Source organism: Drosophila mojavensis, unplaced genomic scaffold, assembly GCF_018153725.1.
Source record: "Drosophila mojavensis isolate 15081-1352.22 unplaced genomic scaffold, ASM1815372v1 contig_19, whole genome shotgun sequence".
In the NCBI taxonomy this organism is placed as follows: domain Eukaryota; kingdom Metazoa; phylum Arthropoda; class Insecta; order Diptera; family Drosophilidae; genus Drosophila; species Drosophila mojavensis.
In genome coordinates, this window is record NW_025318726.1 from 561,915 (window position 1) to 588,046 (window position 26,132).

A 26,132-nucleotide genomic window follows, 5' to 3' on the forward strand; every position below is an offset into this window, starting at 1 on the left:
TAACGGGATCGTCGCGAAGGAATTTCAATTTTCGCTCATATTGAGAGAGGGAGATAGATAGAGTACCAAAAAAGATTAGCAAATATTAGTGTCTCATACGAGAATAAACAGCAAATACATAAGCGATTGGCATAAGCATCCTGGCATTTTTAAATAGTACATAAGTATGAATTTTATGACCCGCATAAATCTTTTTGGTCCGCTTAGTAAATTCTGAATGGTCAATTAGATACTTTGTATTATAATTAATTAATATAAAATTTAATAAGATTATGGATAGATCGAAACATAACATAATGACATGAAAACACTAACATGCATGAGCAAGGCAAACCCTTTCAAAAGTTCGATATACTCTCTAAATGGAAAGGGCAGAGAGAGAGAAGGAAAATAAGAAAAAATAAGTGCGCAACCAGGCCTCATATTAAAATGCGTGCTTTCTGCTTGACCGCTCGCAGCGCACTGATTTTGGCATTAGATTTTTTCACTGCTCAACCCTCAAGCGACGGAGCCGAACAAATACGAAGTGTTGACACGAAGATATATGCATGCAGAAACTCAAGTGCCTCGACGCCTGTATGCTTCGGTTAAATGTTGTATTCCTATTTACGTCTTATTTATTCTCATCCTTTTTACTTAATGGAGTGAGATATGAGGCATTGAGTCCATACGAACTCACATTCTATCAACTAGTTTGTATTCCCTCATTCACTCACTCAGTCTCAATTCAAGTGGACTCAATTTTGCTAGGTTATGAGTGCTGCCATGCAGCTCTCTAATATCTACTTAGCAGCAAATATTTAGCCCGCAGTTAGCGTCAATTTGTTCCGTTTTAGCCACAAATATTGAATTTTTGTTGCCTTCTATTTAATTTATTTAGACTGATTAGCTTAAAATATACGCAAAATGACGAAATGAAGATCAAAAATCTATGCTTAATTAGCAAATCGAAGGCATTAAGCATTATGTCACATATATCTCAATTAAAGGAAGACACTTGGAATTAGCATAAGATTTTAACGGATGTTGGATAGCGAATGAAAAAGAGTTATGCCAAATATTGATGTACGTTTATACCCCATATTTATCATAAGGCGCCTGTTCGCTCGTTGATTTGTTTATTATTTTCTTGTATATAGTTATAAAAGGCACGGTAAAAGATAGATCAAATATTAAAACGAAACTAATCCATTTAGACTAAGCCCAATTACCTGTAGTGCTGTACTTTATAAACGAAAACGAATCTTTGATATAAAATGCATACAAATTATATACCATAGTTACTAATCAAATAAACTAAATGTAAGGCCTCACAATTACCGAAACACGATGCAAAAATTATAGCATGGAAATACGTAGGATACAAACTACTCTGACGAAGAACAGAAGGAGCATTCTCAGTTGGATTTTTAACATATATTATATTTGATATATTTGATTCAATGTAATTTTATGAATACAACGTGAATAAAGTATTAATTGAAACCAACACATTGTTTTAAAGTCGTTTAAATTAACAATATTTATATTTTCATGTATGCGTAAATAACATATGTATTATAGATCGTAGACTTAGCGCAAAAGTATGCAACTTTTTGTCCTCAAAGCTTATGCTACTTGCCGCTAGGTGGCGTGGGCAACAATATTTAAACATGGCATTGATAGTTCTTATAGATTTTTGATTTAATTTAACATCAATTAACATCTTAAAGTTAAAATAGGGCATCTTAACATTAATTTACACTGTCAAAAAGTGAATAGAATTCGTTTTATTAGTTTTATAGAATTCGATGGAATGAATCATCAAAAGGTCAACAAAAAAAAAGCTTTGTTAAACATTTCGTTTGTGCACCGCTAGAAGTTAAATAGGAAACTAATCAACATTGTATTTCAGCCAATCAGCTTATAGACTCGGCATAACTTAAAGCAAAATACATTAGTTTCACAGCAAACACTGTTAAGATATTTACCTAGACACTTCGATTAGTCGGGCACCACTTCGTACATGTTTACGCCCTTCTTGAGCAAATAGCCGCCCAAATTGGCGAGCTCCACCAGATTAGAGATGCCGGTCATAATGCCCGCTCGCGTGCCCATCTCCTTCAGCTCCTCGAACTCAAAGATGGAGCGACCCAGCGCAGCCGATCGCATCTGCATCATGCGCACAAAATTTTGTAACTGTGATTTTTTGCTAGAGCTACTTGGTGCTGCTGATGCTTGGCCAGATGCTGCGCCGAGACGGGTCTGAGCCATGCTCTCTGTCACCACAGCAATCACATCTCGCACGTGCAGCGACGTCACAGTGCTGGCCAAATCCAGGCGGGCCCGTGCCTGCGAGAGGCTGATCAAGCCCAACAGCTGCCTGCAAAGAAGATGTCAAGTAAAGAAAACTTTAAAAGAGAGAACCAAAATTCTTTACTTATGCTCTAGTCGCTTGCTTTGCCTACTTTTCTTGACCCTTTCAATTTTAACTATGATTAATTATGACTCCCGGATTTTCGCCAAACCAAAACCGTTTCCAGTTATTACTATTAAAATATGACATAAACACCAGTTTAGGTTTTGGTACATGTTATCGTTATTATCATATTTGGCAGCTTGTTGATATTTTTTCTGTATCTTATTTGGTTATAGAACCTCTGATCTATTCTATATATGTCAAATGAATGGGCATCAAACTCGTTTCTATAAAGCTGCCCGCATGCCCTTTAAATCAGCTGCATGTGGGCGCGCATCGAACATGTTCCAACGCAATTTAACGGAAGACTTATATCAAAACATCATCTGCTACAGATGGGACAGGTGGTCAACTGGTTGGCTGGCTGGCTGGCTGGTTGGGAGCTTCGGTGCTCTGCCTGACAGCACGCACCTTTCATTTGAATGGATCAATTTCGTTGTATTTCATTCTCGGCTCGCACGTTGGCGTGCACGGTTCGGTACAGCGCGACTTTCAACTTCGAATTTCGAATACAACTTTCGAGCTCGTGGAAAGGCGCATCGAATGCAGCTACTATCGGAAGCGTAGCGCAATTTCCTAACAGTTGGCATTGAAGCGGCTTTTGTTTAATGCCCAGGTTTTCGTTGATGAAATTTGAGTTGCCCAGCGGCGAGAGATTTTTTTGCTTTCGGCCGAGTGTCGCAAGTTTCTCAAAACAAAAACAAACCCGAAAATATTCAAAGTGCAGCATATACAATTAAGTAGGTGTCGTTGTCGTTGTTGTATTATTATTATTTTTATTTTTATTACTGAGTGCATTGTGGCTAAGATAAAGAGATAGAGAGACGATCATGTGGCTGCTAAACATTGCCATCGCCTATTGCGTGCTCCTGCCAGCCGCGCGATGCTTCGAGATGAACAGTAAGTAATCCGTAACATCGAATTAAGTGTTAATGCTTAATATTATAATGGGGATTTTTATGGTTTTTCAATTTTGTTTTGAGCCCGACTCAGTAAATAAAACCCATTCGCACGCAATGTGTTGACGGGGCGTTGTCATCGCATTAGAAACAATCCCTAGTACAATAGGATAGCCGACAGTGTTTGTGTAATGCCTAGAAATTGCTCACATTATATGTGATATAATGTGTTAAAAATGTCAGGTTTGCAATGCAAATCCATTTGTCTTAGCAATTACTTTCTGAACGAAATTGAATACAAAATCCCATATGGAATTTAAGCACTTTATGGAGACATATATACTATTAAATGTCTCAATAATCGAAAATGAATTTCTAAACAATTTCTGCCCACATCATCCATTTTAAGTTTTATCCTGTGATCAATCAGGTTATTCACAAATGCAATTAAAATAGCAATATAATTGTTAAATATTCCCCAAGATGCACAATTCAAACTCATCTTCAAGGCCTCACATTCCAAACGCATAATTTATAAACAGTGACAATGGAAGATTTCGCCCAGATAATTAAAATTGTTTATCAACGTCAGGTGATTTGGCAGATTCGCACTTGATATAAAATCAATTTGCGATCATTACGATATCTGTGAGTGGTCAAAATAAATTCTCGAATGATTCCATCTAAATTTGTTATGCTCATCAAATGTTGTATCTCAACTGTGAGCATCTTGCTGTTTGGGCTGTATTCTTGTCTTGCCCAAAACGCAGTTTCATTGAACCGATCCAAAACTAAATTTCCAAGTTCCCCCACACATCATCAGAACATAACACGTAATAATTGTTTATGTTCCATAAAAAGCTTTTACCGTAGATACAAATTCTTCTTTGTAAAGGTTTTGAGACGATTTTAATAGTAACGGAATAATTAATAGTAATTCGACTACACCCTAAATCATACAGGTTCTATTTAGATTTTTAATCAGATTATAACGAATAATAAATCCAATTAGTAAGTACTTTTCCCATTTTTAACCGAGATAAAAGTTGCCAAAAAGATAATTTGAATAATTTGTCTACTCCGCTTGTCATCACAAAGCAAACAGCGGACGATTTACTCTTTTAATAAATATAAGCAACTTTTTGCACTCGGAATGAAAGCCGGCTAAAGTCAAGGACCTCAAATGTGAGTTCAAGCTTTACTCTTAGACGTTGGCGTTCTCAAGTGCAATAGCAAAAGATTTGGCATTACTGCATGATTGAGCATAACTAATGTAAGGTCTTTGGAACACGATAAAGAAGTTCGTGTGCAAAGTCTTTTGAATTGGGAATATAATTTTGTATGTATTATACTTGTTCTAAATAATAATAATTTAAAAGACATTTTAATTCAATCAATTAAATCTCAAGTTCCAGTATCGACATATCCAGATGAAGCAATACAAATTCAGGTTCGTGCTCTAAGTCATTAGCACTGAGTGGGGATTTCGAACAACAACATCGGGTTCTAGAAAATACATTTCTACCAAGGTTAAACACCTTTGTATTCAAGTTCAAGCGCAAGCCTGAGTCGTAAGGCAGGTAAACGAGTTTCCTTTTACTTGACTGATCGCATAGAAAGATTGGGCTAGTCGAGGCTACCTTGTTCTTGCGATTTTTTTTGGCATTCGTTATAATGCAGAGAAACTAGTTTTGCACCGCTGACTCATGCAACTGAGTTCCTTAACGGTTACTAATTGGCTCTGCTTTCACAGTGACGCAGTACTACGAAATGCCGCAGCTATACGACTTTGATGACTACGATCGCTGCCTGCAGGAGTATGGAGCCGGGACCTACTGCTTTGTGCGCGCAGAGGTGCAGCCGAATAGCACAGCGGCCGCCTGGCGTGCCATCCAGGAGATCTCGAAATATGACAGACATCACTTCGATCATCGCCAGCTCTACTTTGGGCTCTGCCTGCACAAATGCGAAGCGCAGCTGGCTGAACTCGATGCCAATGCCCGGCAGAAGTTGCAGACGGGCCTTCTGACGGACAATGCCAAGGTGAATACTACCATAGAAATATATCAATATTAGATTAGACAGTGAAAAACCAAACCAACCAATGTTGTTTGTCTTGAATGGTAATAAATATTAATGAATTAGCAACTTCAAGAATTGATATTCTAACAGCCTTAGAGCTTGGCTTAAATTAACACAGCCGTATGAAAATGCGATCAACGGGTCTCTAAGCTGCATTTTGATCAATGAAAGATCTCGCATCATTTAATTTAGTTTAGCACCCTTGGCCAAACTGAAGAAAAATCAAGATTTCAAAATCTCCAACAGCAGCCAATAGAAATAGAAGAAAAAGACAATAAAAATAAAAACTAAACAAAACGAAACGAAATCAAAGCATTGAATGAAACCCATAAAATTTTTAACAATAAAATTTAAACGCCAATAAAATTCTAAACGAATAGGTGATACAGTCTATGATAATTGTGATAATTGATTGAAACACCTTTTTAATAATCTCTTACCTTCTGTTTAATCTCATTTTCTGTCACTAGTAGACCAATTATTCATTTTGCTTTCCCCAACATTCGTTAGCTAAACGGCTGGCTGTAGATGCTTATAGCGCAAGTTTATTTCTTTTGTTGTTTTATTATTCCTTTCAGCTGTGATTAGCTGACTCAAAAAATGTATAGACTCTTTAGCTTCGAGTTTAATGACAATCAAATAAAATTTTAATCAGTTTATTCAATTTAAATGTCGGCCAAACTGGCTTTTGGAATAATAAATGATTAAATTCAATATTAAATGTAAATGTATTAAGTAAACATATAAATTCTAAAAAAAAAAAAAAAAAAACTATTGAAGTATTTGACTTAAAGTGCTAGAATTATTTAGGGAGAGGAATATGTATTATATTATATTATAGTATGGTCTTTCATACTATTTTTAGGTATTTATATATATTTTATAAATTCAATTAAGTTTCAATATTCACTTATTTGAATTTATAAAATATATATAAATACCTAAAATATAGTATGAAAGACTATAATATAATATAATATAATACATATATTGAAGAAAGAAAATCAAATATATATATGTAATATATTACATTAGTCATGCCTTTTTTATGTTGTAGAGGAAGCTATAATTTATAGAAATCATCCATCTCAATATCCATTTTACGCCAACTAGATCAGTGAAGTTTCTTATCGGGCATCATTTAGGTGGGTCTGCTGCATAATTAGACAAAGCAAGAAATTCCAAACCTTACTGATTGACTGAATGCCACTTGCTGCAGATGCCAATAAAATGCAGTTTCACATTTTGTTGGTTATACAAAAACGCGTGGGGTAAAAATAAAATAAATATAAGATAAATGTGATTCCAACTCTAATGTGGACCAGTTGCATTTTGTTCAGGGCCAAGGCTGTGACATTTAATGTCCAATTTGATGGCTATTTGATGGGGTCTACACGCCTTTGTTTATCTTGTATCTTTTGTTTTCTCGCGCTGCAGGTGAACGTGTACCTGCAGCTCTTTAACATGGAGGCAAGCAATCGGGCGCGTTACAACAATCTGACCAACGCCTGCCTCAACTGGCGCCTACAGCAGCGACAATACGAAGTCCAGGCCCGGAGTGTTGTGGAATACTGTGATACGGCTGCAACAGCTGGTAAAGTCAGCGATGAAGGTAGGTGCCACAGAGAACCAGGTGACCTTCGATTGCCTTTCGTTTGATTGGATATCTCTCAAACAGAGAAGAAGAATCTATTTACCAAATAAATTCCGTCCGAATCATCTGGTTATACTTTTACATATTTCTTCCTTTCCCTTCACAGATGATCTGTGGAATGTGAGCTTCTATGTGCTGGTCTTTGTTCTCATTCTGCTGGCCTGCCTGAGCAGCCTCATCGACTTGCATCTGAAGCGTCGTCGTCATGACAAAATGTTGAAGGAGCGCGATCATTACAAGACGCCGCCTCGCAGCCTGGTCACGCGTCTGCTGCTCACTTGCTCCATAGCTAGGAATTGGTATCGCCTGAACCAGGAACCGAATGGCAAGATCGGACGCGAATTGCGTTTTCTCGATTGCTTCAAGTTCTTTGCCATGTTCCTGGTGATCTTTGCGCACACCAATTGGGTAATCTATGAGAGCGCCATCAGCAATCCCCAAGATCCGGAACGCCTGCTGCACACAGCTGCCGGCACACTCCTCATCTCCGGCTCCCTAATCACAGTCACGTTCTTCGTGATCAGCGGCCTGTTGCTGACCATCAACTGGCTGGCGGTGACTCGCGCCTTGGCGGATGACAAGCTTGGGACATGGAGTTTCGGCAAATATGCTGCGCTCTTTGTCAAGTTCAATGTCTTTCGCTATATCCGATTAACGGTGCCCTATGGCTTCGTGGTGCTGCTGAGCGGGGTTTACTTTGAGAATGCCGGCGGTCCGCTCTGGCGGCACATTTACCAACGGGAACAGCTCGCCTGCCGCAAGAACTGGTGGACCAATTTGCTCTTCATCAACAATTATGTGGGCACCGATGAGCGGGTGAGTAAAACTCTCAGAATTGATATATAGAAACAATCTGTTTATAATGTGAGAGATTAAGTTTTGTTTCGTAAGATCTCTCACAACTCTAGATCTAGTGATAACCTTTGATATCTTTTCGTATTTGCAGTGCCTGCTGCAGGGCTGGTATTTGGCCTCGGACACGCAATCCTTTGCCTTGAGCCTGGTGGTGCTGATGCTGGGCCATCGCTTTAGTCGCTGGAGCAAGCAGATCTATGGCATTGTCCTCGGCATCTTTATGGTGCTGCCAGCTGTGCTGACCTACGTCATGGACTATTATCCAGTTTTTCTGCCAACTCCGCAGTAAGTAATTAAAGTGTGCATTGATTAAATTCGCATTATTAATTTGTCTTTCGGCCTTGCAGAACACAGAAGGACTCGTTTATTGGCAATACTCAGTTTACTGAATTCTATACATCATTCCAAATGAATTTTGGCTCCTACTTCTGCGGCGTCCTGGCGGCCATTGCTTACGATCAGCTATCCGTGAGGCAGTACAAACTGCGTGAGCTGCGCAGCTTCCAATTTATGTGGTTCACGCTGATTCCAATCGGTGTTCTCTGGCTCTTTACGGCGCATCCCATCTACCAGCATTACTATGCGGAGACGCCACGCCTTTGGGGCGCCCTCTATGCGACCGTGCAGCGCAACCTGTGGGGCTTTGGTCTGGGCATATTCGTGGTGGGCATGGCCGCCAAAGTGGGATGTAAGTACAGACATGAATTTTTCAATTGTAATTGTAATTAAGTGATATGATTCGCCAACTACGTTTAATTATTCGCAATTATTATACCCTAAACCCATTGAAAATGGGAAATCAGGGTATAATGGTTTTGTGAAAAAGTATATAACGGACAGAAGGAGGCGTGGTAGACCCCATAAAGTATATATATTCTTGATCAGTGCTACGAGCTGAGTCGATATAGCCCTGTCCGTCTGTCTGTCCGTCCGTATGAGTGCGTCGATCTCAGAAGTTACAAGAGCTAGAAAGCTGAAATTTGGCATGCATACTCGTGTGTACCATACGCAGTACGAGTTTGCTTTATTTTTTCGATAAATTTTAAATAATTGAATTTTAATTATTAACTTTATTTTCATCATAAATCTGATTTTATTTTTATTTTTTCCAATATTTATATCATTTCTCTAATTATCAATTATTTTGCTTTCCAAGGGATCATACGCAAATTTGCCTGCCTGCCAATCTTTCGGATTTTGGGACGGCTCACATATGGCGCCTTTATAGTGCACCTCTTGGTGGCTCGAGTGGCCCTCGCTACGGTGCGTGAGCCCATTTACTTTGGCACCGGGACTATGGTAACTATTATTTTATTTTATTTATTTTTATTTTATACCAACATTTTTTATATATTCCTTTCAGTTTGCATATATATTTTACGTGCTATGTGCCTCTTATTTGGGTTCCCTTGTTTTGGCTATATTTTTGGAGTTACCCGTCTCGTCATGTCTTAAACTAATGCGCTAGTCAAGGATGAAAATTAAATTTCTGATGGCACTTGTTTAAAGCCTAAAGTGAACTTAATCAAGCTCAGCTTAAAAGCTTTTAAATAATTGTGTTATTTACAGCTTGGTAAATTATTAATTCGAAGAAGCTTCATTTAATTAGATTTTTTGTATATATATGTATAATCTGGGAGCTTTCAGCAAGTGTCAGCATTACTTACACTATACTTTTATTTATGCTAAAGATTTTACTTATAAAGAAACCTAGACTTAAGTAACTTAACCTTAATAAATTCGATTATCAAATTGATAAATCAATTTGAGTGGATGTAGGTATTGTAACGTATCCTCACAGCAAATCGGTAAATTCAGAGGTGTATTAAAAATACATATATATTATATGAAAAATTTATATATGCATATCTATGAATCAATCTATAAATTCCGAATGGGCGTTCAATACACTAAAATACAATCAATTTTTAAGGTATATAAAAGTAGAAGCCAAAATGATCTCTACATCATTTGGCTATCGGGGTTATCTAATCGAAGCTAGCCAGCAAAAATGCCGCCTATTTTTATCCAGCTATTACTTATGTAAGTGTTTCTCTATTTGATACTTCATAATGAAAAAGTTTTTGTATTAGAGAGCATCAAAACGTATCCCGCTATTAAATCGATAATTATTGAATCTAATCGATAATACAAAGAGCATTCAAATTAGTACACCTGCTTCTTCAGGTTTTTTTTTTTTTGTTGTTTTAGCATTGTTTTAGGATACGTAAAACCACTAGACTTACCCCATTCCGATTTGGCTTTGCTCATGCTCCACTTCGCTGCGCCGGCACAGCTCCAGAAAATGTCGCCTGATGGCTTTAGTAGCTGCATCGTTGAGCAGCGGCTTGACATGATGACGGGCATAGGAAATGAATTTCTTAATTAATATCGGTGGTAGCAGATCCAGTTCGCCATGCTCTTGAATGCTATGATCTAATCGTTTATCCAAATCATAATCCTGCTGCATAATGCTGTCATCATCATTATCGTCATCGTCATCTTTCGGCTGAGCAGCGGGAACATCATTCAAATTAATCTCACACATGGAATCGCTTTTCTTGGGCTTTAGTACGAAGCGTGCAGCGATCTGGGATCGCTTTCTGGAGCCAGCGTGCAGAGCTCGCACATGCTCTGTGAGGGATATATCACGGGTCTTTGATGGCCTGTCCAACAGCACGTACACCAAATGAAACTCTTTTAGCAGGGCAGGAGTAATCCGTATATTCTGCAACAGATAACGGGACTGATCGTACTGGCCACGTTGAGGATTGGCACAGGCTATGATCGCTGGTTGCGCGTCGTAGGAGGCAAACGCGCCAGGAAGTACCACATTTAGCTGACCCGCCTGCATGGACTGCAGCAGCAACGTTTGCTTGGAGGCCAACTTATCCACGCCATCGACCATGCAATGCCCCGCCGTATTGGCCGTGAGCAGTGCGCCTGCATCCATTACCCGCTTGTTGCGTCCGGTGAAGTTGATTCCCAATTGATTACCCGCCTGGCTGCCACGCTTGCCGCTAACAAAGCCGCCTCGTTCGGAAATCTGTGCACAATTCTGTAACAGCTTAGATTTACCAATGCCCGGATCGCCGACCAGCAGCACATTGATTTTTTCGCCGAGCAACGACAACAGGCAAGCAGCCTTTGCCATTTCGTGACCGTGCAGCTCCGGAGCCAGGGATTGCACCAGCAGCTTAAAGTTATTGGGCTCCGAGTTGATCATGGAAATGACTTTCAGATCGCGTTCGCTAAACTCCGGCTTAATATGAGATGCCTGCTGCACGCTACACGCTCGCAGATATGCTTGTGTATCACCGCCAGTTGCTGCGCCCGCAGATGTCGCCGGCTGTTCACTGTTGTCGCTCAGCTCTCGCAGCTTTAGGACGCCCGTGACGATAATCTCTTGCCCCACTTGCACAGAATCCACCAGATCGTGACGCAGCTCGATGTCCAGTTCACCAGCAAGCGTATTATCATAATCTGTCAGCAGTGAGATGCTCGTCTCCTCCAAGCGTATGATCTGGCGCACTGAAAGTCGCGTATAGGGCGAGTTGCGCAGCGCCAGAAAGTTGTCCTTGGCACTGCAGAGGGGTTTCATACAGTGATATGGACGCGGTGAGTAGGTGCCACGCTGACGCAGTGACTGTTCTGTCTGGCAGCGTGTGCACCGGAAGGCTTGCCAGGCCAGGCTACAGGTGGGTTCGCCAACACTGCTTACAATACCTCGCATTGCGAACATGCTGTCCACACGAGCGTGGCTTATGCTGCTGATCAGCTCCACTGGCACAAAGTCTTCGGGACGTACGTAAATCTTGCGTGTACGTCCACGTCGTGGTACATACGTATCCTTGGTGGTTACCATGGGCAAAATGCTGTCCGCCGCTTCATCGGCAGCTACATCGAGGCCATTGTTGACGACAACTGTGTGCATGGCCATGGCTACTGTAGACAGTGTACGCAGTGGCTGTTTCTGCAAATCCTCTTTCAGTGTTGGCCACACTAGCTTTAGCTGCTCGTCATTGAGGATGACCGGCGCTGAAAGCTGGAAACATCCACTTTGACGTATGAGTGCTACATTATATATTAGTGGATTACGTTGATAGTGCGCTTCCACAGCTACGATACGCTTAGCCATCTCGCTATCTGCGACGTACTCTTCGCGCATAAAGTATAAACGCCAACCAGGACACGCGCGAGGATTATCAACAAGAAGACTGCGCACCTGCAGTGCATCTTCTGGAGCAACATAATTTTCCGGGCGCAAGTAACTGCAATCAAGTGCCGCATTAGAGGTTCGTTTTCGACCTGCACCGTCATCGGCCCGAGCACGATTCCAGCCTCGCGGCTGTGCAGTGCCTCTGCTAGTGGAATCGTGATCTGCACCCGCCGGGCGATTCCCACCAGCAGGAATGACGCGACCATTTCGTCGAAAATAGAAATAAGGGCGATACCCACCGCCGCCACGCGCTTTTCCGCGAACAAATCTGGAAGCCCCGCGATTTGTGGGTGGACTCATTTCTATATAGAACCAATATCAATTTTAAATCTATTTTGACGCAGGTTTCGCGCTTCGCTTCTTCTTTTAACTGCTCTAATAATTCGCCACGAAAGTATATCAATGAAATTTAAGTCAAATTATCGATGTTTTATTTTAAATTGAATGAATGTCGTAAATATCGATATAACTTATCATAACAAAATTAAATAAATGAATATTTTTATTAATGTTTCTCATTATCATTTGATTGAAGTATCTTCATATCACGTTCCAGCATATCTACCTGTGAGGGTAAGTAGTGCTTAAAAACAATTTTAACCTTAGTTTTTAACTCTAAAAATGTTTCGAGCAACAGTTTTTCCTCCTCCTCATTTTGGGCCTGAAATCCCTGCAACTCGTTAAAGAAATTAACGCATCCGTCAAGTAACTTAACTTGCTTAATTTGTAGTTCAGCCAACTGCTTCTGTACAGCACTGATCATTATTATATGGTCGTCAACACGCGTTGACATGGTGGCAATAGAATCCAACTGCATCTTATGTGGATGAACATTATCTAATGATTCTGTACGTACTGAGCTAATTTCGTTTAGATCATTTTCATCGATACCTGTATTATTAACACATTTCTCCTTCCTGGACTCCGGAACAGATTTAACAGTATTAGCTTTTGACTGCTGTTTTTGCTCCTTTGCTTGCTTCTTAAGCGCAGCCTCGTTAGCTAGCTACAAATATAAATACTTGCTTAGAATGTAAGATCGTTGTATTTTAAATAAATTTTTGTCACCTTCTTTTTAGCAGCTTTCGATTTATTTTTCTTTGCCATTTTGGAAAAGCTCAAAACGCAAAAAGCTGTAAATGAATTCTTATCGTTCTGATATATGAAAATTATTCTATTTACGAATGCAAATATAAATGACAGTAAAATCCCAGCACGCCGTCCGAAAACATTTATAATGATATGCACAAAAGTGTTGTTCTTACAGTAACCGCGCAATTCAAAATGAAATATAGAATACAAATATATCGTAACATATATCGATATTTTATTCATGGGCAATTTTTTGGTATTTCGTTATTTTTTAAATTCGGTTACACTCTTAATACTTTGCAGTGGGTGTTTGCCCAAGTAATTTACGGAAAACCAAATACTTTAGTTAAAAGCCGCAATTTATTTAATCTGAACAATGCCGGTGAGTATTTAGGTTGACTGGCGTACTCCCTAAATGAACTTAATGATAATCATTGGTAAAAACGAGGCTTTGTCAAACATCTCGACCACACACATAGATAGCTACTTATAAAATTCTTATCCATTGTTTACATATTCTCTAGGCATACCACTCGCAAATTAAGGACTTTCGTCAACAGGTAGGCAACATGGCCATTCTACCATTGCGTACCCAGGTGCGTGGACCAGCCCCATCTACGAATACGGAGAATGATATTATTGATGAGTCACTTTATTTCTTCAAAGCAAATGTATTCTTCCGGACATACGAAGTGAAGGTGTGTGTTGGAAAACAAATTAATACAAATATAAAACTAATATATTTAATATGTTGCTTGTAGTCGGAGGTGGATCGAGTTCTAATCTATGTTACACTATATATAACAGAATGTCTTAAGCGGCTGACACGTTGCACTAGCAAGGCCCAGGGTCAACAAGAAATGTATAGCCTAGCGATTTCTAAGTTCGATATACCCGGCGAATCAGGCTTTCCACTAAATTCGGTCTATGCCAAGCCTCAAAGCTCACAGGATGCCGATCTTATGCGCCAGTATATTTTACAGCTGCGCCATGAAACGGGCAATCGGGTGTTAGAGAAGGTATTTAACACCGAGGATGGCAAGCCAAACAAATGGTGGACTTGCTTTGCCAAGAAGAAGTTCATGGAGAAGAGTCTGGCCGGCCCAGGACAATAAATCAAAATGTGTTTTATTCCAATGTCGAATTGTATTATTTAGTATCGATTTTTATGCGAATACAATAACCACAGAAATGTGTACTTTATCAGTGTTACCCGAAGTTCTTTAATTGGAAAAACATTTCTAAACAAAAATCTAATATGTACAGAGAATAATTAGCGGTACAGATGATCGGCTTGAAGGTTGGATGCAATCTCTGATTCCCATTTGTCGCCATTGCACAAGAGCTTTTCCTTGTTGTAAAGCAATTCCTCGTGCGTCTCCGTCGAGAACTCAAAATTTGGACCCTCAACAATCGCATCGACTGGGCAAGCCTCCTATTAATGGAAGAATCATGAACCCCACTCAAAATTATATCCATATGGATAAATTACCTGACAAAAACCGCAATATATGCACTTGGTCATGTCAATATCGTATCGAGTCGTGCGCCTGCTGCCGTCGGCACGCTCCTCGGCCTCAATAGTGATAGCCTGGGCGGGGCAAATGGCCTCACAAAGCTTACAGGCAATACAGCGCTCCTCGCCGCTTGGATACCGACGAAGTGCATGCTCGCCACGGAAACGTGGACTCAGTGGCCCTTTCTCGAACGGGTAGTTAATCGTTGCCGGCTCTTTGAAAATATGTGCCAGTGTTACAGCAAAGCCACGGAACAGTTCGCCAAAGAACATTGAGGTGGCAGCACGATCTGTGATAGCATCCATATCCATGCTCAACTCCTTGTTGTTAACGTAAACATAGCCCTTGGGCACAGGCACTATGTCCTTAGCTTCCTTTTGGGCGGCAAACAGGCGTGCGCCATTGGTGCCAAACATGCGCTGACCTGATTAGAAATCATTATATTATTTGATTCAAATAGTAAACTTGAAATTATTGAAGATTTGTTTTCTCTATGACATAAGGTTACATAACCTCATTCGATTAAATGAACCATAATTGTGTTTATTATATTGTATTAATGATTGACACTGTTCTTTTACTAACCATTACGCGAGAGTGTGAAAATACGTATTGTTAGCGACATGTTTGCGGCACACAAATTATTTGTCGGAAAACAAAATTACAATTGTTTTGTTGTGGTATTTTTGGCCGATAGACAAGCTCTCTGCCAGGGATGAAACGAGTCTGCAGATTATTTCGATAAGTAATAAAATGTCAACTGATTATCGAATGTGACCGTCGGACCGATAAGTATTTGTTTAAAAAGCAAGACAGTCAGTCAGTCAGTCACGCAAAGTCGAAGCATCCTTTTGTTCGAAAAATTCTTGAATATTCTTTTAATGATAAATTAGTGTAATAATATATGCCAATTACAAGTACTGCGTATATTTAAACATAAATCAGTTTTTTTGTGCCGAACTGAAGGTCAATTACATTCGCATTCCAAACGGTGACGACATCACTATTTTTGTTTACAATTTCATAAGCAAACGTAAGCATGTCGGATCTCTCCTATCTTGAAACGATTTCCAACAAAGAGCTGCACGCTAAATGCCTGGAATATGGACTACCAAATATACCGGTCACCGATACTAGTCGCAAAGTAATTTTGCGTCGTTTGCGCAACACTATTTTAGGCACACAAAACAAAAAAACTGCTGCCACAAAGTCGCCAAGACGTGAAACCGTACACAGCAGTAAGGCGACACCGACAGATGTCACAAACGCGAATGAGCCGCGATCGGCAGATAAAGTTCCGAGGCGCAACAACAACATAAACAACACTCGGCGAACTATTGCTGCCACGCCTCAGGAATATTATCCGCTAGAAAGCTCATCTGTGCGCTCTGTACAAACAACAACAACCGTGTCCGATGTGGGCTCATCAGAGGATGATGATTACTACTATCAAATGAATACACCAACAAGCCTTAAGTCCCAGCGAGACGATTCTCGTCAGCGTCGTTCTGTCTCATTAAGCAAATCCGGCGTACTAACCACGTCATATACACGCGAGGTGGAGAAGCCGCATTACGAGGAAGAACCCGACGAAGAGCCAGAGGAGCCACAAAGTTATACATATCAGCGACCTCAGGCGACTACTACAGCACCTGCATTCAAGCTACCCGTATATGAGCAGCCCATTGAACGCAGCTATCGCCCAGAACTGTCTCGGCAAAATTTGACCCAAACACAGCTGAACTCAACCAGCTATTCTGAAGCACCTAATGAATTCACTGAGACTCGCATGCAACAGGCGTATCGGAATACTTACAGTGGCTCAGCGGCGCCTTTCAATGCGGCTAATACAACAACAACAACATCAGGAATACGACAGCGTCCAAGCCATGTAGAAACCGGTGCTGCCAGAGCACGCTTGCCCACGTACAAGGTCAACACATTGTATCCCCAGCTGAATGATTTCTACGATCAGCACAACAACTCTATTGAGCCGATGGACACAGAATCGGATAGTGAATACGAGCCGGAAATTCAACGCCAACCCCAGCTGCAGCGTTCATCTGGCGGCAATGTAGAATCGCCCTACTTGAGTCATTTTTCGCGCCAGCTGGATACAAGGAAGAGATCCTCACCGTTGGCCAGGCCTCAAATACGTACAACCGTTCGCCAAGAAGATCCAAATGCTACCAGGCAGAAATTTCGAGAACTGATGGAATCCCTAGATCGTCAATATAATCTCAAGTTTTATTTCTGTCTAACGGTGGCAGTCATATTAGCCACGTTAATATATGTGATAGTCACTCCTGCTGTCTAAAGCAATATGAGAACATCTCTATATGATTATGCATTAATATTAATCTGTAAAAGAATTGTATGTTTTTACATATTCCACATAAATTATTTCTAGAAAGTTCTCAACTTTTGGTCATGGCTTAACTTAGAATATTCTTGTGTACAGAAACTGTATTTAAAATTGCTATAAATGCATATTAGATAAATAACGAACAAAAAATATATTACTGATTCTATATAAAAATAAATAATTTCTGACTGACATGATGAAATCAGAAGCATCTTAAAAGATAACCTCAAAAAAATAAGATTTTTTGCAACTTGCTAACTAAATATTTTCTTCGTATGTTTCTTGATTAGATCTTATGTCTTCTTTTTGCCTATCTATAATAATATAATTGTAGCACAGAATTTGGTATTTCATTGTTGCTATTAAATTATTAAATAAAACACGAGAAAACCAATCCAATAGTCTTCAAAATAATTGACTTGCTGTCAGCTTTTTTTTTTAGACTGGGAAACCAGAATACATTTTTAGTTTCAGAAAAAATTTTGATATATCCTTAAAACAAACTGCAGCCTTTTGGTTATTGACGGTTTTCGATATTTTGCTTCTTTTTTTTTTTAGGCTAAAATTTACTTTAATTATTTTGAAAGATAAATTTGTTCCAATGAGACAATGAAATTCATCGTTAGCCTTGACTCTTCTGAACAATTTTTCCTCATTCTTAATCGTTTTCATTTTGTTTTTTATATTTTTATATATATAATTAGAAAAATGTACTACATTACAATTATTTTATTAAATAAACTAGTTAAATGTAAATCCTTTTGTTTTTCAGTATCCTTGTTTTCTTGTGTGTGCTTCAGTTATCGGATTTAGTCTTTATGCTAATATATACAGGCTATTTTAGGGTTGCAACACAAACAAGTGTAAAATCGTAAAGCTTGAAGGAGACGTGGACTAAAAGGAAAATGCAGTAACTGTTAGGCGTAGAAGTGGGCGGGTCGAGGCACGCTGGAGCGATATGAAGGATCTCAATATGACTGCATTAAGAGGGGGAGGAAAAAAACACAAATAATCCCTGGCTCAACAATGGCTCTTTTTAAGCTCTGTTTAATTAAAATGGAACTTAAATTGGAACGGCGAACCGTGCTGGAAGTGTGCGAATGGATCTGCACCTCGGAAACCATGTTGATTGCTCTCCGGGTCCAGGGGGTCTTCGCCGTTATCGAACTGACGACGCTTCTCTGGATCTGTGAGTACTTCCTTGGCCGCTGCAATATCAATGAACTTCTTCTCTGCCAGCTTCTTCTCCTCATCCTTGAAGTTGTCCGGATGCCATTTCTGTGCCGCCTTACGATAAGCCTTTACAATCTCTTGTTTGCTGGCATTGCGTTTCACGCCAAGAATTTTGTAATAATCTCGACGTTCCGCCTGCTTTTGCAGTTTCTTGGCCTTCTGGATGCCCTCCTTGGCCCGTGAATTATTCTCATCGATTTCCAACGCCGACTGATAGTCGTGTATGGCATCATCATACATCTCACTGCCCATCAGCGCCTCGGCACGATCACAATACAGCTGTGCATCTTTCATAATGTCCAGCGCATGCTTGCAGTGCGACAACGCTTTGCCGTACTGTTCGTCTGTGGTGTAGCAGGAGCAGAGCAGCTTGTGCGCTTCATACCGTATCATCGTCTCATCGGGCTCGTGTTTGAGAACCGCTTCGGCAGCAACTATGCACTCGGGAGCCCGCTTTTCCTCTCGTGCGGTCTCTGCTGTCACCAGTTGTTTCTCTACTTTGCGCAGTTTCTTGTAGAATGGAAAGCAGAGTTTGTGCTCGGGATCGAACTTGAGGCATTCGCGGATCTCCTTTAGCGCATTAGTAGCATGTCCAATATTATATAAGAGCTGTGCTATATTATAATGTCCCTCCGTACTGTCCTGCGACAATCGATTAACCTGTCGCAAATCCGCAATAGCCGAGAGTGGATCATTTGTCTTTAAATAGGCGTCAGAACGGGCCTGTCTAAAGGTCACTGACCAGGGTGAGATCTCTAACAACTGTGTTATCATGCCTATGGCATTTTGTTCATCATTATTGTTAAGCAGACGCTGCACCAGCTCCCACTGTTCCTTGGCTGGCCGCACTCTTGCATAGTGCTCAAGCACAAGACTATTTTGCGGTTCCTCTCGCAGTACAAGCTCAAAGTCCTGTAGTGCGTGATCATAGTCTCCGCTCTTCATGTGCACAATACCACGCTGACTACGCGCTGCTGTAAAGTCCGGTTTAAGCTCCAGCACTCGGCTGAAGTCCTGAATGGCAAATCGTGTCTTGCCCAACGCAAGGTAAACGGTGCCACGCTTGAAGAGCGTCAAATAATTATTGGGATCGCCCTCTGTAAATTAATATGTGTTCTGATTTCAAGCGTATTAATGCAAAATGCCCAATACTTACCCACAGCTGCATGATAATGCGTCAGTGCATCCGAAAGTTGACCGCGAGCCAGAAAGTCTTTGCCTAGCTCCAGATGGTTGTCAATGTCCGCCTGACTTGCCGATGCCGCATCAGCGCCTGCATTGAATGACGTGTAACATAGCAGTTATTTTGTTATTTGTTATCAGTTTATGAAAATTGCGATTAAAGACTAAATTAGAGATAGACTCGTGTCATTATTGTTTAAGGGGATATATTTCGTTGATTTGTGGTATTATAGAGCACATTCATGTCTGGTAAAACTGCAACTCACCTTCCATGAAGAGCTCCACAAGCAGCAGCAGGACGCAGGCAGCCAATTTCTTTTCACCGCTGCCAAGCAGCAGCAGATCGCTCAATGGCAAAGCCATTATGCGTGTATGTGTGAGTGGGTGTGTTTGTAGGCGTCTTAACCAGTTGTTACTGAGCGTCTAGGCCGATTATTTTTATTTAAATGCGTTACACACGTCACACGTTATAGCGTGGCAGCCACCGTCTAGCTCTTCCTCCGATTGTCTATGTATCACAGCAGCTAATCTTTACCGTTGCACCTGCTTACTTGATGCTATTGTTTGTTGTTGTCGCACTTTCTTAATAGTTTTATCCGTTTTTGAGAGCAAAAGAATATTAAAAACTTGATCGTTTCTTTGTTGAATAATCAGATAAATAGTACTACGCAATTTGTTGCTTTATGTCCATTCCGATCGGTAACCGACTCGCTATTACACTTTAGCAATTACGTTTGCCTCAATTTTGGTAGAACTTGCTGCTTAAAAACCTAAACACTGACGTGTTATGCGAGCTACAACAGCCCGAAAAGCGGTGCTGCCAGACATCTTAGCGGCATCTGATTTTATCAACTTCTGGCAGCTCCATGAAAAACAGGGCTGTTATTTAGTGTTCACCGAACCACTTGCGATAGCTATCGCACCCATATTTCAAATCAAACGTTATCCAAACATATTAAAAACTTTTGTATCAATTTAAATTGTATGTATGTATAACGAACTCGAATTTAGTAAATAATGTATATTTATACATATTGCACTACCACACTAATATATATGATGTTATTGATATATGTTTTTTCTGCTCATAATTGTAAATGTAAATATGTGTGTTTAATTTCTTCTTTTTTTTTTTTTAAATAAATGCAATATCTTTTTTGAGCATTAGCTTAAATACATTTTTATAACATTTTTCTATCACTAAAATGGTCATGAATTGTGCATTCTGTGAAAGACATAGACATATGTTTGTAGGTATTCTAGATTAAAGATTTGGATGGACAAAATAGTTTTTATATGAGCTTAAATACGGCTTTTAAGGAAAATAGATTTAGTTAATGAAATTTGCCTACAGAGTATAAAGCTTTCATACAACCGTACCCTGTGCATGATCCATATTGAAATGTGTATAGCTAAATATAATGAAAGTCTAGTCTTATGATAGGATTTAATGGAGGGTCTACGATTTAAAAATTCTTTGTTGGGCGCTACTTTTTAAAAGCGATGTCACCCTTAGAGTATCATAGTATTTCTTTTGATGCTTTGCTAATGGAATAATTATATAGTATTCTTTCTGCTGTTCCACTTGGATTCTATATCATTGGTACAATTTAGTTAATCACAATATTGATCAAATCATCCAGCGTATCCTTAGAATGCGACTGGTCGCCATCATGTGCCTTCTTCATGTGAGCTGAAAGACAAGAGAGTTTATATATAGAAAAAACATTTAATTGATTCCCATGCCGAGAATAGGTACTTTTAAATTTTATGTGAGTGACAAATCGCTCTTGGCACAGATCGCATTTATAGTAGGTATTGCCTGTGTGTACACGTTGATGCAACCGTAATGACTTCTCAAACAGATACGCCCGTCCACAGGTCTCACACTTGAAATTCTTCTCAAGAACTACAAATATATAAATATTATATAATATATATTAAAAAAGTAATTCTATTTTCGGATTTGCATACTAAGTATACCTCGAAGACAATAGGTAGTTAAGACTTTAATTAAGTTTTAAGAGATGGAATAGGTCTTGCTTATGTATGAAAGCATTTGAAACTCTACTGTTTCCGGTAGAAGTTTTTAGAAACCTGAGAATACAAATTTAAAGGAGATAACTCACCCTCATGACTGCGCATATGCTGAGTTAGGACATATTTCAAGGCAAAAGCCTTGCCGCATACATCGCACACATTAGGCTTCTCATTGGCATGGGTCTTCATATGCCACTTAAGATCCTGAGCACGCTTATAGCGCTTGGAGCAGTGCGAGCAGGCATGCAGCCGATCCGCTGAGTGAACAGCCATATGACGCTCTAAGGCGGACTTCATGTTGAAACGTTGGGTGCAGCTGCCGCACTGGAAGAGACCCGTATATTGTCGTTCCCGTTTGCACTGGATCACTCGCTTATTGTTCGCAATGATCGGAGCCGAGGAAGTTTCACGCTGTACATGCTCCATGGTCATATGTTGGATGAGCTCCTGTTCCGTATCGAACTCCTGGCGACAGGACTGAAACATGCACTCGCTACGCTCCTGGTGCGTTAGATTTTCCGTGTGCAGCTCAAGCATATGAATGCGCTTCTCCACATAGGAGGCAAACACTTTGTGGACGAGATTTAAGAGATAGTCAATATTAAAGTAAGCAACAGGAATCCGTGGATCATAGCACTAATTTGTGGGGGTGTTATGTAACAACAATTGGGTATTAGTGGCTTGCATGCGGCGCTCCAGGGTTGTGGACATTTTATACTCGTTCACAATGTGGCCAAGGGTAATATATATAGTTGTCAAATTAAATGGCAATTTTACAAAATATGACAATATTTTATGTTTTCTTTTTTTTTTTTCTTTTTTTTTTTAATAAAAATTGTGTTCTTGTGGCCAATAAAAATCTTGACATTATGAATTGAAAGTAATAATATCCATACATTATATTAATTAAAGATTACTTTCAAACATAAATTTTGGAACTGTGGACGAGTATTACGCAGTCAGTTAATACTGCTGTATTATTATTATGCAAGATTTTCGTAATATTTGTAAAATGTTCTAAAATTAGGAATTAATAAAACTTGGACAAGATATTGTGATATATATTATATGTATGAACTTTTGTTGACATGCTTAATTTTCTTTAAGTTTTGCTAATGGGAGTATTAAAAAATAGCTGAGCCATGTTTACCCTTAACTTGACTAACACAGAACAAAAAGCAGCAGATAGACTCCTTCAGAGTTTTTGGGGCATAAGTCTTTAAAGCGTTTGCGATGAGTTTTTTGATGATGCGTCAGATGTTTTATTTTAAATTAATAATGAATTCTTATATTTAGAAAGTCAGCTTTCGATTTGTAAGCTGTGATTTGAACATCTAGCAATTATTATAATTATTATAAGCTCGCAAAATGAAAAAGCTTGACTTTAGCTTAAGCACTTTAAAGTATTTAGACATCTCTTGGAAACTTTCATATATGGGCATTTCCAAAACAGAGCAGATTAAAGATTGGATCGCAGATCGAAGTAAAAATAAAACAAGAATATAAAGATATTAAATTTTATGATTGCGCCTGGAACTGCCCATTATTTATTATATTAACACGAATTCTTTGAGAACTACCAATTGATATTCTAAATATGTTTATAGTGCTTTCTTAATTTTCAGATTCAACTCACCTTCAGTGCAGATGGCGCATTTGAAAGGCTTCTCTCCACCATGCTGTCGATAGATATGCCAACGAAGGGTTTTTACATGTATGAATGCTGTGGGAAATATGTGTATTTGACTATGTGAGTATATAAATACAATAGACATGTTCTTTATGTAGGTTACTGTGTCTGCATTATGTAGAATTTTATCTATATTTTGGTGTGTATGTATGTATAAGTTTTGTTTATGTATGCCTCTATTTATTTATTTAAATGTAAATTTACTTTAATACTGAGTATAATATATAAAAGGGCAATATAATTTTATACATCAAAGAAGTGTAAAAGTTTTTGATCAAGCCGACTTTTACAACGAACACTTTTTTCTTCCATCTATTTAGATATATTTCTCACACTTCTATATTATCTCGCTGGCAACTTCTTTTATTCTTGAACAAAGTTGAATAAAATGCTTGCCGTTTCTTGATGTTTGTGTGCGTATATATATATTTATAAATATGAGTTACTTTATGATATAAATAGGTGACCCACCTTTACCACAAAAGCCACAGTACTCGCTCTTACGGGAGCCCTTCGTGTGGGTGGCCTCGTGACATATGAGATGTCGTTGATTGATGAACAGCCGGTCACAGCCGTTGTGACGACATCGGAGCTGACGCTCCGGCTTGTGCCAGTTCATGTGGTAGTGCAGGCTTTTGCGCGTAAAAAAGCGCTTCTCGCACATGCTGCACTCGAAGTCCGTGTCCGAGTGATACTTCTCAATGTGATGGTCGAGATTGTGGCGGTCTCCATACTTTTTGCCACAAACTTCACAGGCATAGTGCTTGACCACATGAACGCTCTTCATGTGGACGGTACGCGATGCTGTGTCTTGAAAACATTCAGTGCACTCCGGGCAGTTGTAGGGTTGATCTGGATCGTGGCAGACGCTAATGTGCTCTAGTAACAAGTGCTGTAGCTCATAGCTTTCTTGCGGCTTATAACAGAACTTACAAGCATAGCTTATATTCAATGAATTACAATCTGAGCCTAAGTCGACTTCTTTATCTTCTGGCTGCAAGGATTCGCTTTCGTTAATGCTAATGGTTTCCACAAAGATTTCAATGGGCGCGGGCGATTTGTCCGCATTAATGGCAGTGTTCTCTGTTGTGGTTGTTGTCGTTGTTGGTGTTTCTGCTACTGTACATATTTTCGTTATTGCTTCTGAATCATCATCATCAACTTCAATACTTTCTTCACTTCTATCATACAGTAAGTTAGCATCGATTTTATCAAAAATATTCGACAGCTTTAATTGTGCGTCCTGGCAAGCCATGCGAAACGTGTAAACGGAGCAGAACTTTGTAAAGCAATCGCTACAAATTTTTTGTGGGAGTCCATCGTTTGGAGAGATCTAGACAATATTAAGACGATTCACGACAAAAATGTAAGTGAAAGCAATATAAAGCCAAGGTAAACGTACTTAAATCACATTAAAAACCTTTGCTATTCTCAAATTTACGTTAAGTTTGCAACAAACGATACCTAATTAGTTATCGATATAGCCAAATTTCGTACGCCTATCAACACACACAGATTACTGAATATCGATAAATTGATGTTTCTATCGACATCACATACGCACCGTTGCACGATCAAAAGCTTAATTAAAATGCAGTGCACAAACTTTCACAAACTGCACTTTCTGTTTGTTTTGTTTTCAGACTTTTTAGCATGGTCTCACCTGTAATTTCCAGTTGACAAACTCTGTGCGAATTTGCGCCATTTCACTCTGCCAACGCGTTGGATGGAACATATCCAGCCAATAGTTGTTGCCATTTTCGAAATCGCACCTTGCACAGGTGCGACACGTTTCCATGGCTGCAGTGGTAAACAAACTGAGCAGTCAACATCAAACCTCAACGCCCAGCTCCGAATTGCAACAGTCAGCAGACATACAAACATGTACTCTATTAGAGCTTGCATGTACATAAGTGTGTATGTGTGTCAGCATTTACATATGTATATTTATGGCTTTGTTTTCGTGTCCAGGCAAGTTATGCAACTTTAGGACTAACTCTAATCACACAACCGCGCACATTAAGCTAAAGTTTTTGGCCACAGCTGGAATTGGCTACCAACATCTGTTCCATTTGCAAGCTGAAGCATGTGGATGCTGCGAGCCTGGACCAATTCACATATATGTACATATATGCTTGTGTTCCTGGACAACTATTGATAGGAGCAGTAAATAACGAGATTATTTCACTACATCCTTAGTCAAAAGCGAGATGTTTTCTGTGCCGCACTCCCGCCTGAACTGACCTTCGCAGTGTGCTTAAGCGAGTCTGTGTAGAGATTGAATTCCCACACATACACCCACATACCATCACACTCACACAGAATTGCAACGGGCGCATGTGTCGGTGTTAGCCCACCCCAGCTTTTGGCTTCGCTCAGCTGATTTGTTTTGTTTGTGTACTTGCGCAAAACTTAGATGGCCAATATGCCAAAGCTTCGCAAATTGCAAAACAAGCTTGGAAGAAGCTTTGCTTGAAGGGGAAATATAAAGATTTTTCTCGAAAGCAAAATTCAACTTTGCGGTTAAGAAAAAATTATTTGTAATTATTTATTAATTTTGTATGTAATTATTTTTAAAATTCAACTATTCAAATTCCCTGTTCCGCGTTCTACTTACTTTAAATGTAACGCTCGATAATTGAATTCGAATTCGATATATTGATTCACAATAGACTTTCAGACTTTTTATACCCTGTACCCATTGAAAATGGGAAATCAGGGTATAATGGTTTTGTTGCGATGTATGTAACACGCAGGAGGCGTGGCGGACCCCATAAAGTATATATATTCTTGATCAGGGCGACGAGTTGAGTTGATTTAGCTCTGTGCGTCCGTCCGTCTGTCCG

At 39.6% G+C, this 26,132-nt stretch overlaps 8 protein-coding genes across 11 annotated transcripts; 3 read left to right on the forward strand and 5 right to left on the reverse strand.

Moving 5' to 3' along the window:
• Positions 1 to 1,658: 1,658 nt before the first annotated feature.
• Positions 1,659 to 12,558, reverse strand: LOC6572556 (DNA replication licensing factor REC). Of its 2 annotated transcripts, XM_015166488.3 has the most exons (3): positions 10,195 to 12,558; positions 1,971 to 2,362; positions 1,659 to 1,920 (listed from the first exon to the last, which is right to left on the reverse strand). In XM_015166488.3, the coding sequence occupies exons 1-2, from the start codon at positions 12,465 to 12,467 to the stop codon at positions 1,984 to 1,986; spliced, it is 2,652 nt and encodes an 883-aa protein (XP_015021974.1). In that variant the 5' UTR covers positions 12,468 to 12,558; the 3' UTR covers positions 1,659 to 1,920; positions 1,971 to 1,983. The 2 variants fall into 2 exon arrangements, with proteins under 2 accessions (XP_015021974.1, XP_001998663.1); XM_001998627.4 differs by having other exon boundaries at positions 1,659 to 2,362.
• LOC6572557 (nose resistant to fluoxetine protein 6) lies at positions 2,895 to 9,806 on the forward strand. 2 transcript variants are annotated; one of them, XM_032733769.2, is made up of 9 exons: positions 2,895 to 3,198; positions 3,252 to 3,358; positions 5,111 to 5,400; positions 6,877 to 7,051; positions 7,200 to 7,909; positions 8,040 to 8,233; positions 8,296 to 8,636; positions 9,105 to 9,247; positions 9,312 to 9,806. In XM_032733769.2, the coding sequence occupies exons 2-9, from the start codon at positions 3,289 to 3,291 to the stop codon at positions 9,414 to 9,416; spliced, it is 2,028 nt and encodes a 675-aa protein (XP_032589660.2). In that variant the 5' UTR covers positions 2,895 to 3,198; positions 3,252 to 3,288; the 3' UTR covers positions 9,417 to 9,806. The 2 variants fall into 2 exon arrangements, with proteins under 2 accessions (XP_032589660.2, XP_001998664.3); XM_001998628.4 differs by having other exon boundaries at positions 2,895 to 3,358.
• A 93-nt stretch (positions 12,559 to 12,651) lies between the features above and the next one.
• On the reverse strand, positions 12,652 to 13,363 carry LOC6572555. 2 transcript variants are annotated; one of them, XM_001998626.4, is made up of 3 exons: positions 13,236 to 13,363; positions 13,059 to 13,173; positions 12,652 to 13,004 (listed from the first exon to the last, which is right to left on the reverse strand). In XM_001998626.4, the coding sequence occupies exons 1-3, from the start codon at positions 13,272 to 13,274 to the stop codon at positions 12,673 to 12,675; spliced, it is 486 nt and encodes a 161-aa protein (XP_001998662.2). In that variant the 5' UTR covers positions 13,275 to 13,363; the 3' UTR covers positions 12,652 to 12,672. The 2 variants fall into 2 exon arrangements, with proteins under 2 accessions (XP_001998662.2, XP_032589665.1); XM_032733774.2 differs by having other exon boundaries at positions 12,652 to 13,173; positions 13,236 to 13,357.
• Positions 13,364 to 13,529: 166 nt separating this feature from the next.
• On the forward strand, positions 13,530 to 14,471 carry LOC6572554 (actin-related protein 2/3 complex subunit 3). Its single transcript, XM_001998625.4, has 3 exons — positions 13,530 to 13,641; positions 13,784 to 13,957; positions 14,021 to 14,471. Exons 1-3 carry the CDS (start codon positions 13,636 to 13,638, stop codon positions 14,372 to 14,374), a joined length of 534 nt encoding a protein of 177 aa, XP_001998661.1. The 5' UTR covers positions 13,530 to 13,635; the 3' UTR covers positions 14,375 to 14,471.
• LOC6572553 (NADH dehydrogenase (ubiquinone) 23 kDa subunit) lies at positions 14,456 to 15,498 on the reverse strand. Its single transcript, XM_001998624.4, has 3 exons — positions 15,362 to 15,498; positions 14,752 to 15,200; positions 14,456 to 14,694 (listed from the first exon to the last, which is right to left on the reverse strand). Exons 1-3 carry the CDS (start codon positions 15,399 to 15,401, stop codon positions 14,533 to 14,535), a joined length of 651 nt encoding a protein of 216 aa, XP_001998660.1. The 5' UTR covers positions 15,402 to 15,498; the 3' UTR covers positions 14,456 to 14,532.
• An 87-nt stretch (positions 15,499 to 15,585) lies between these two features.
• Positions 15,586 to 17,535, forward strand: LOC6572552 (LEM domain-containing protein Bocksbeutel). The gene has a single exon (XM_001998623.4). It carries the CDS (start codon positions 15,816 to 15,818, stop codon positions 17,091 to 17,093), a length of 1,278 nt encoding a protein of 425 aa, XP_001998659.1. The 5' UTR covers positions 15,586 to 15,815; the 3' UTR covers positions 17,094 to 17,535.
• Positions 17,536 to 18,153: 618 nt separating this feature from the next.
• LOC6572551 (dnaJ homolog subfamily C member 3) lies at positions 18,154 to 20,358 on the reverse strand. The gene is made up of 3 exons (XM_001998622.4): positions 19,823 to 20,358; positions 19,531 to 19,647; positions 18,154 to 19,471 (listed from the first exon to the last, which is right to left on the reverse strand). The coding sequence occupies exons 1-3, from the start codon at positions 19,917 to 19,919 to the stop codon at positions 18,189 to 18,191; spliced, it is 1,497 nt and encodes a 498-aa protein (XP_001998658.1). The 5' UTR covers positions 19,920 to 20,358; the 3' UTR covers positions 18,154 to 18,188.
• Positions 20,359 to 20,530: 172 nt separating this feature from the next.
• Positions 20,531 to 25,543, reverse strand: LOC6572550 (zinc finger protein 2 homolog). Its single transcript, XM_001998621.4, has 6 exons — positions 24,950 to 25,543; positions 23,758 to 24,619; positions 23,233 to 23,319; positions 21,686 to 22,165; positions 21,316 to 21,465; positions 20,531 to 21,249 (listed from the first exon to the last, which is right to left on the reverse strand). Exons 1-6 carry the CDS (start codon positions 25,082 to 25,084, stop codon positions 21,167 to 21,169), a joined length of 1,797 nt encoding a protein of 598 aa, XP_001998657.1. The 5' UTR covers positions 25,085 to 25,543; the 3' UTR covers positions 20,531 to 21,166.
• Positions 25,544 to 26,132: the final 589 nt, after the last annotated feature.

What these genes read in the sequence shown, in the direction of transcription:
- LOC6572556 (XM_015166488.3), bottom strand. Translation starts at nt 12,467, where the DNA reads ATGAGTCCACCCACAAATCGCGGGGCTTCCAGATTTGTTCGCGGAAAA. An exon ending in CAAAGCCAAATCGGAATGGG is followed by an intron (nt 2,363 to 10,194) that starts GTAAGTCTAGTG and finishes TCTTCTTTGCAG; the next exon opens with GCAGCTGTTGGGCTTGATCA.
- LOC6572550 (XM_001998621.4), bottom strand. Translation starts at nt 25,084, where the DNA reads ATGGAAACGTGTCGCACCTGTGCAAGGTGCGATTTCGAAAATGGCAAC. An exon ending in CTGTGGCTTTTGTGGTAAAG is followed by an intron (nt 23,320 to 23,757) that starts GTGGGTCACCTA and finishes TATTTCCCACAG; the next exon opens with CATTCATACATGTAAAAACC. An exon ending in CACTCACATAAAATTTAAAA is followed by an intron (nt 21,250 to 21,315) that starts GTACCTATTCTC and finishes CTTGTCTTTCAG; the next exon opens with CTCACATGAAGAAGGCACAT.
- LOC6572555 (XM_032733774.2), bottom strand. Translation starts at nt 13,274, where the DNA reads ATGGCAAAGAAAAATAAATCGAAAGCTGCTAAAAAGAAG. An exon ending in CGAAAGCTGCTAAAAAGAAG is followed by an intron (nt 13,174 to 13,235) that starts GTGACAAAAATT and finishes TTATATTTGTAG; the next exon opens with CTAGCTAACGAGGCTGCGCT.
- LOC6572553 (XM_001998624.4), bottom strand. Translation starts at nt 15,401, where the DNA reads ATGTCGCTAACAATACGTATTTTCACACTCTCGCGTAATG. An exon ending in TTTCACACTCTCGCGTAATG is followed by an intron (nt 15,201 to 15,361) that starts GTTAGTAAAAGA and finishes ATTTCTAATCAG; the next exon opens with GTCAGCGCATGTTTGGCACC. An exon ending in TATATTGCGGTTTTTGTCAG is followed by an intron (nt 14,695 to 14,751) that starts GTAATTTATCCA and finishes TTCCATTAATAG; the next exon opens with GAGGCTTGCCCAGTCGATGC.
- LOC6572552 (XM_001998623.4), top strand. Translation starts at nt 15,816, where the DNA reads ATGTCGGATCTCTCCTATCTTGAAACGATTTCCAACAAAGAGCTGCAC.
- LOC6572554 (XM_001998625.4), top strand. An exon ending in TCCGGACATACGAAGTGAAG is followed by an intron (nt 13,958 to 14,020) that starts GTGTGTGTTGGA and finishes TGTTGCTTGTAG; the next exon opens with TCGGAGGTGGATCGAGTTCT.
- LOC6572551 (XM_001998622.4), bottom strand. Translation starts at nt 19,919, where the DNA reads ATGGCTTTGCCATTGAGCGATCTGCTGCTGCTTGGCAGCGGTGAAAAG. An exon ending in TGTGGAGCTCTTCATGGAAG is followed by an intron (nt 19,648 to 19,822) that starts GTGAGTTGCAGT and finishes CATTCAATGCAG; the next exon opens with GCGCTGATGCGGCATCGGCA. An exon ending in GCATTATCATGCAGCTGTGG is followed by an intron (nt 19,472 to 19,530) that starts GTAAGTATTGGG and finishes ATTAATTTACAG; the next exon opens with AGGGCGATCCCAATAATTAT.
- LOC6572557 (XM_001998628.4), top strand. Translation starts at nt 3,289, where the DNA reads ATGTGGCTGCTAAACATTGCCATCGCCTATTGCGTGCTCCTGCCAGCC. An exon ending in GTTTTTCTGCCAACTCCGCA is followed by an intron (nt 8,234 to 8,295) that starts GTAAGTAATTAA and finishes TCGGCCTTGCAG; the next exon opens with AACACAGAAGGACTCGTTTA. An exon ending in ACTTTGGCACCGGGACTATG is followed by an intron (nt 9,248 to 9,311) that starts GTAACTATTATT and finishes TATTCCTTTCAG; the next exon opens with TTTGCATATATATTTTACGT.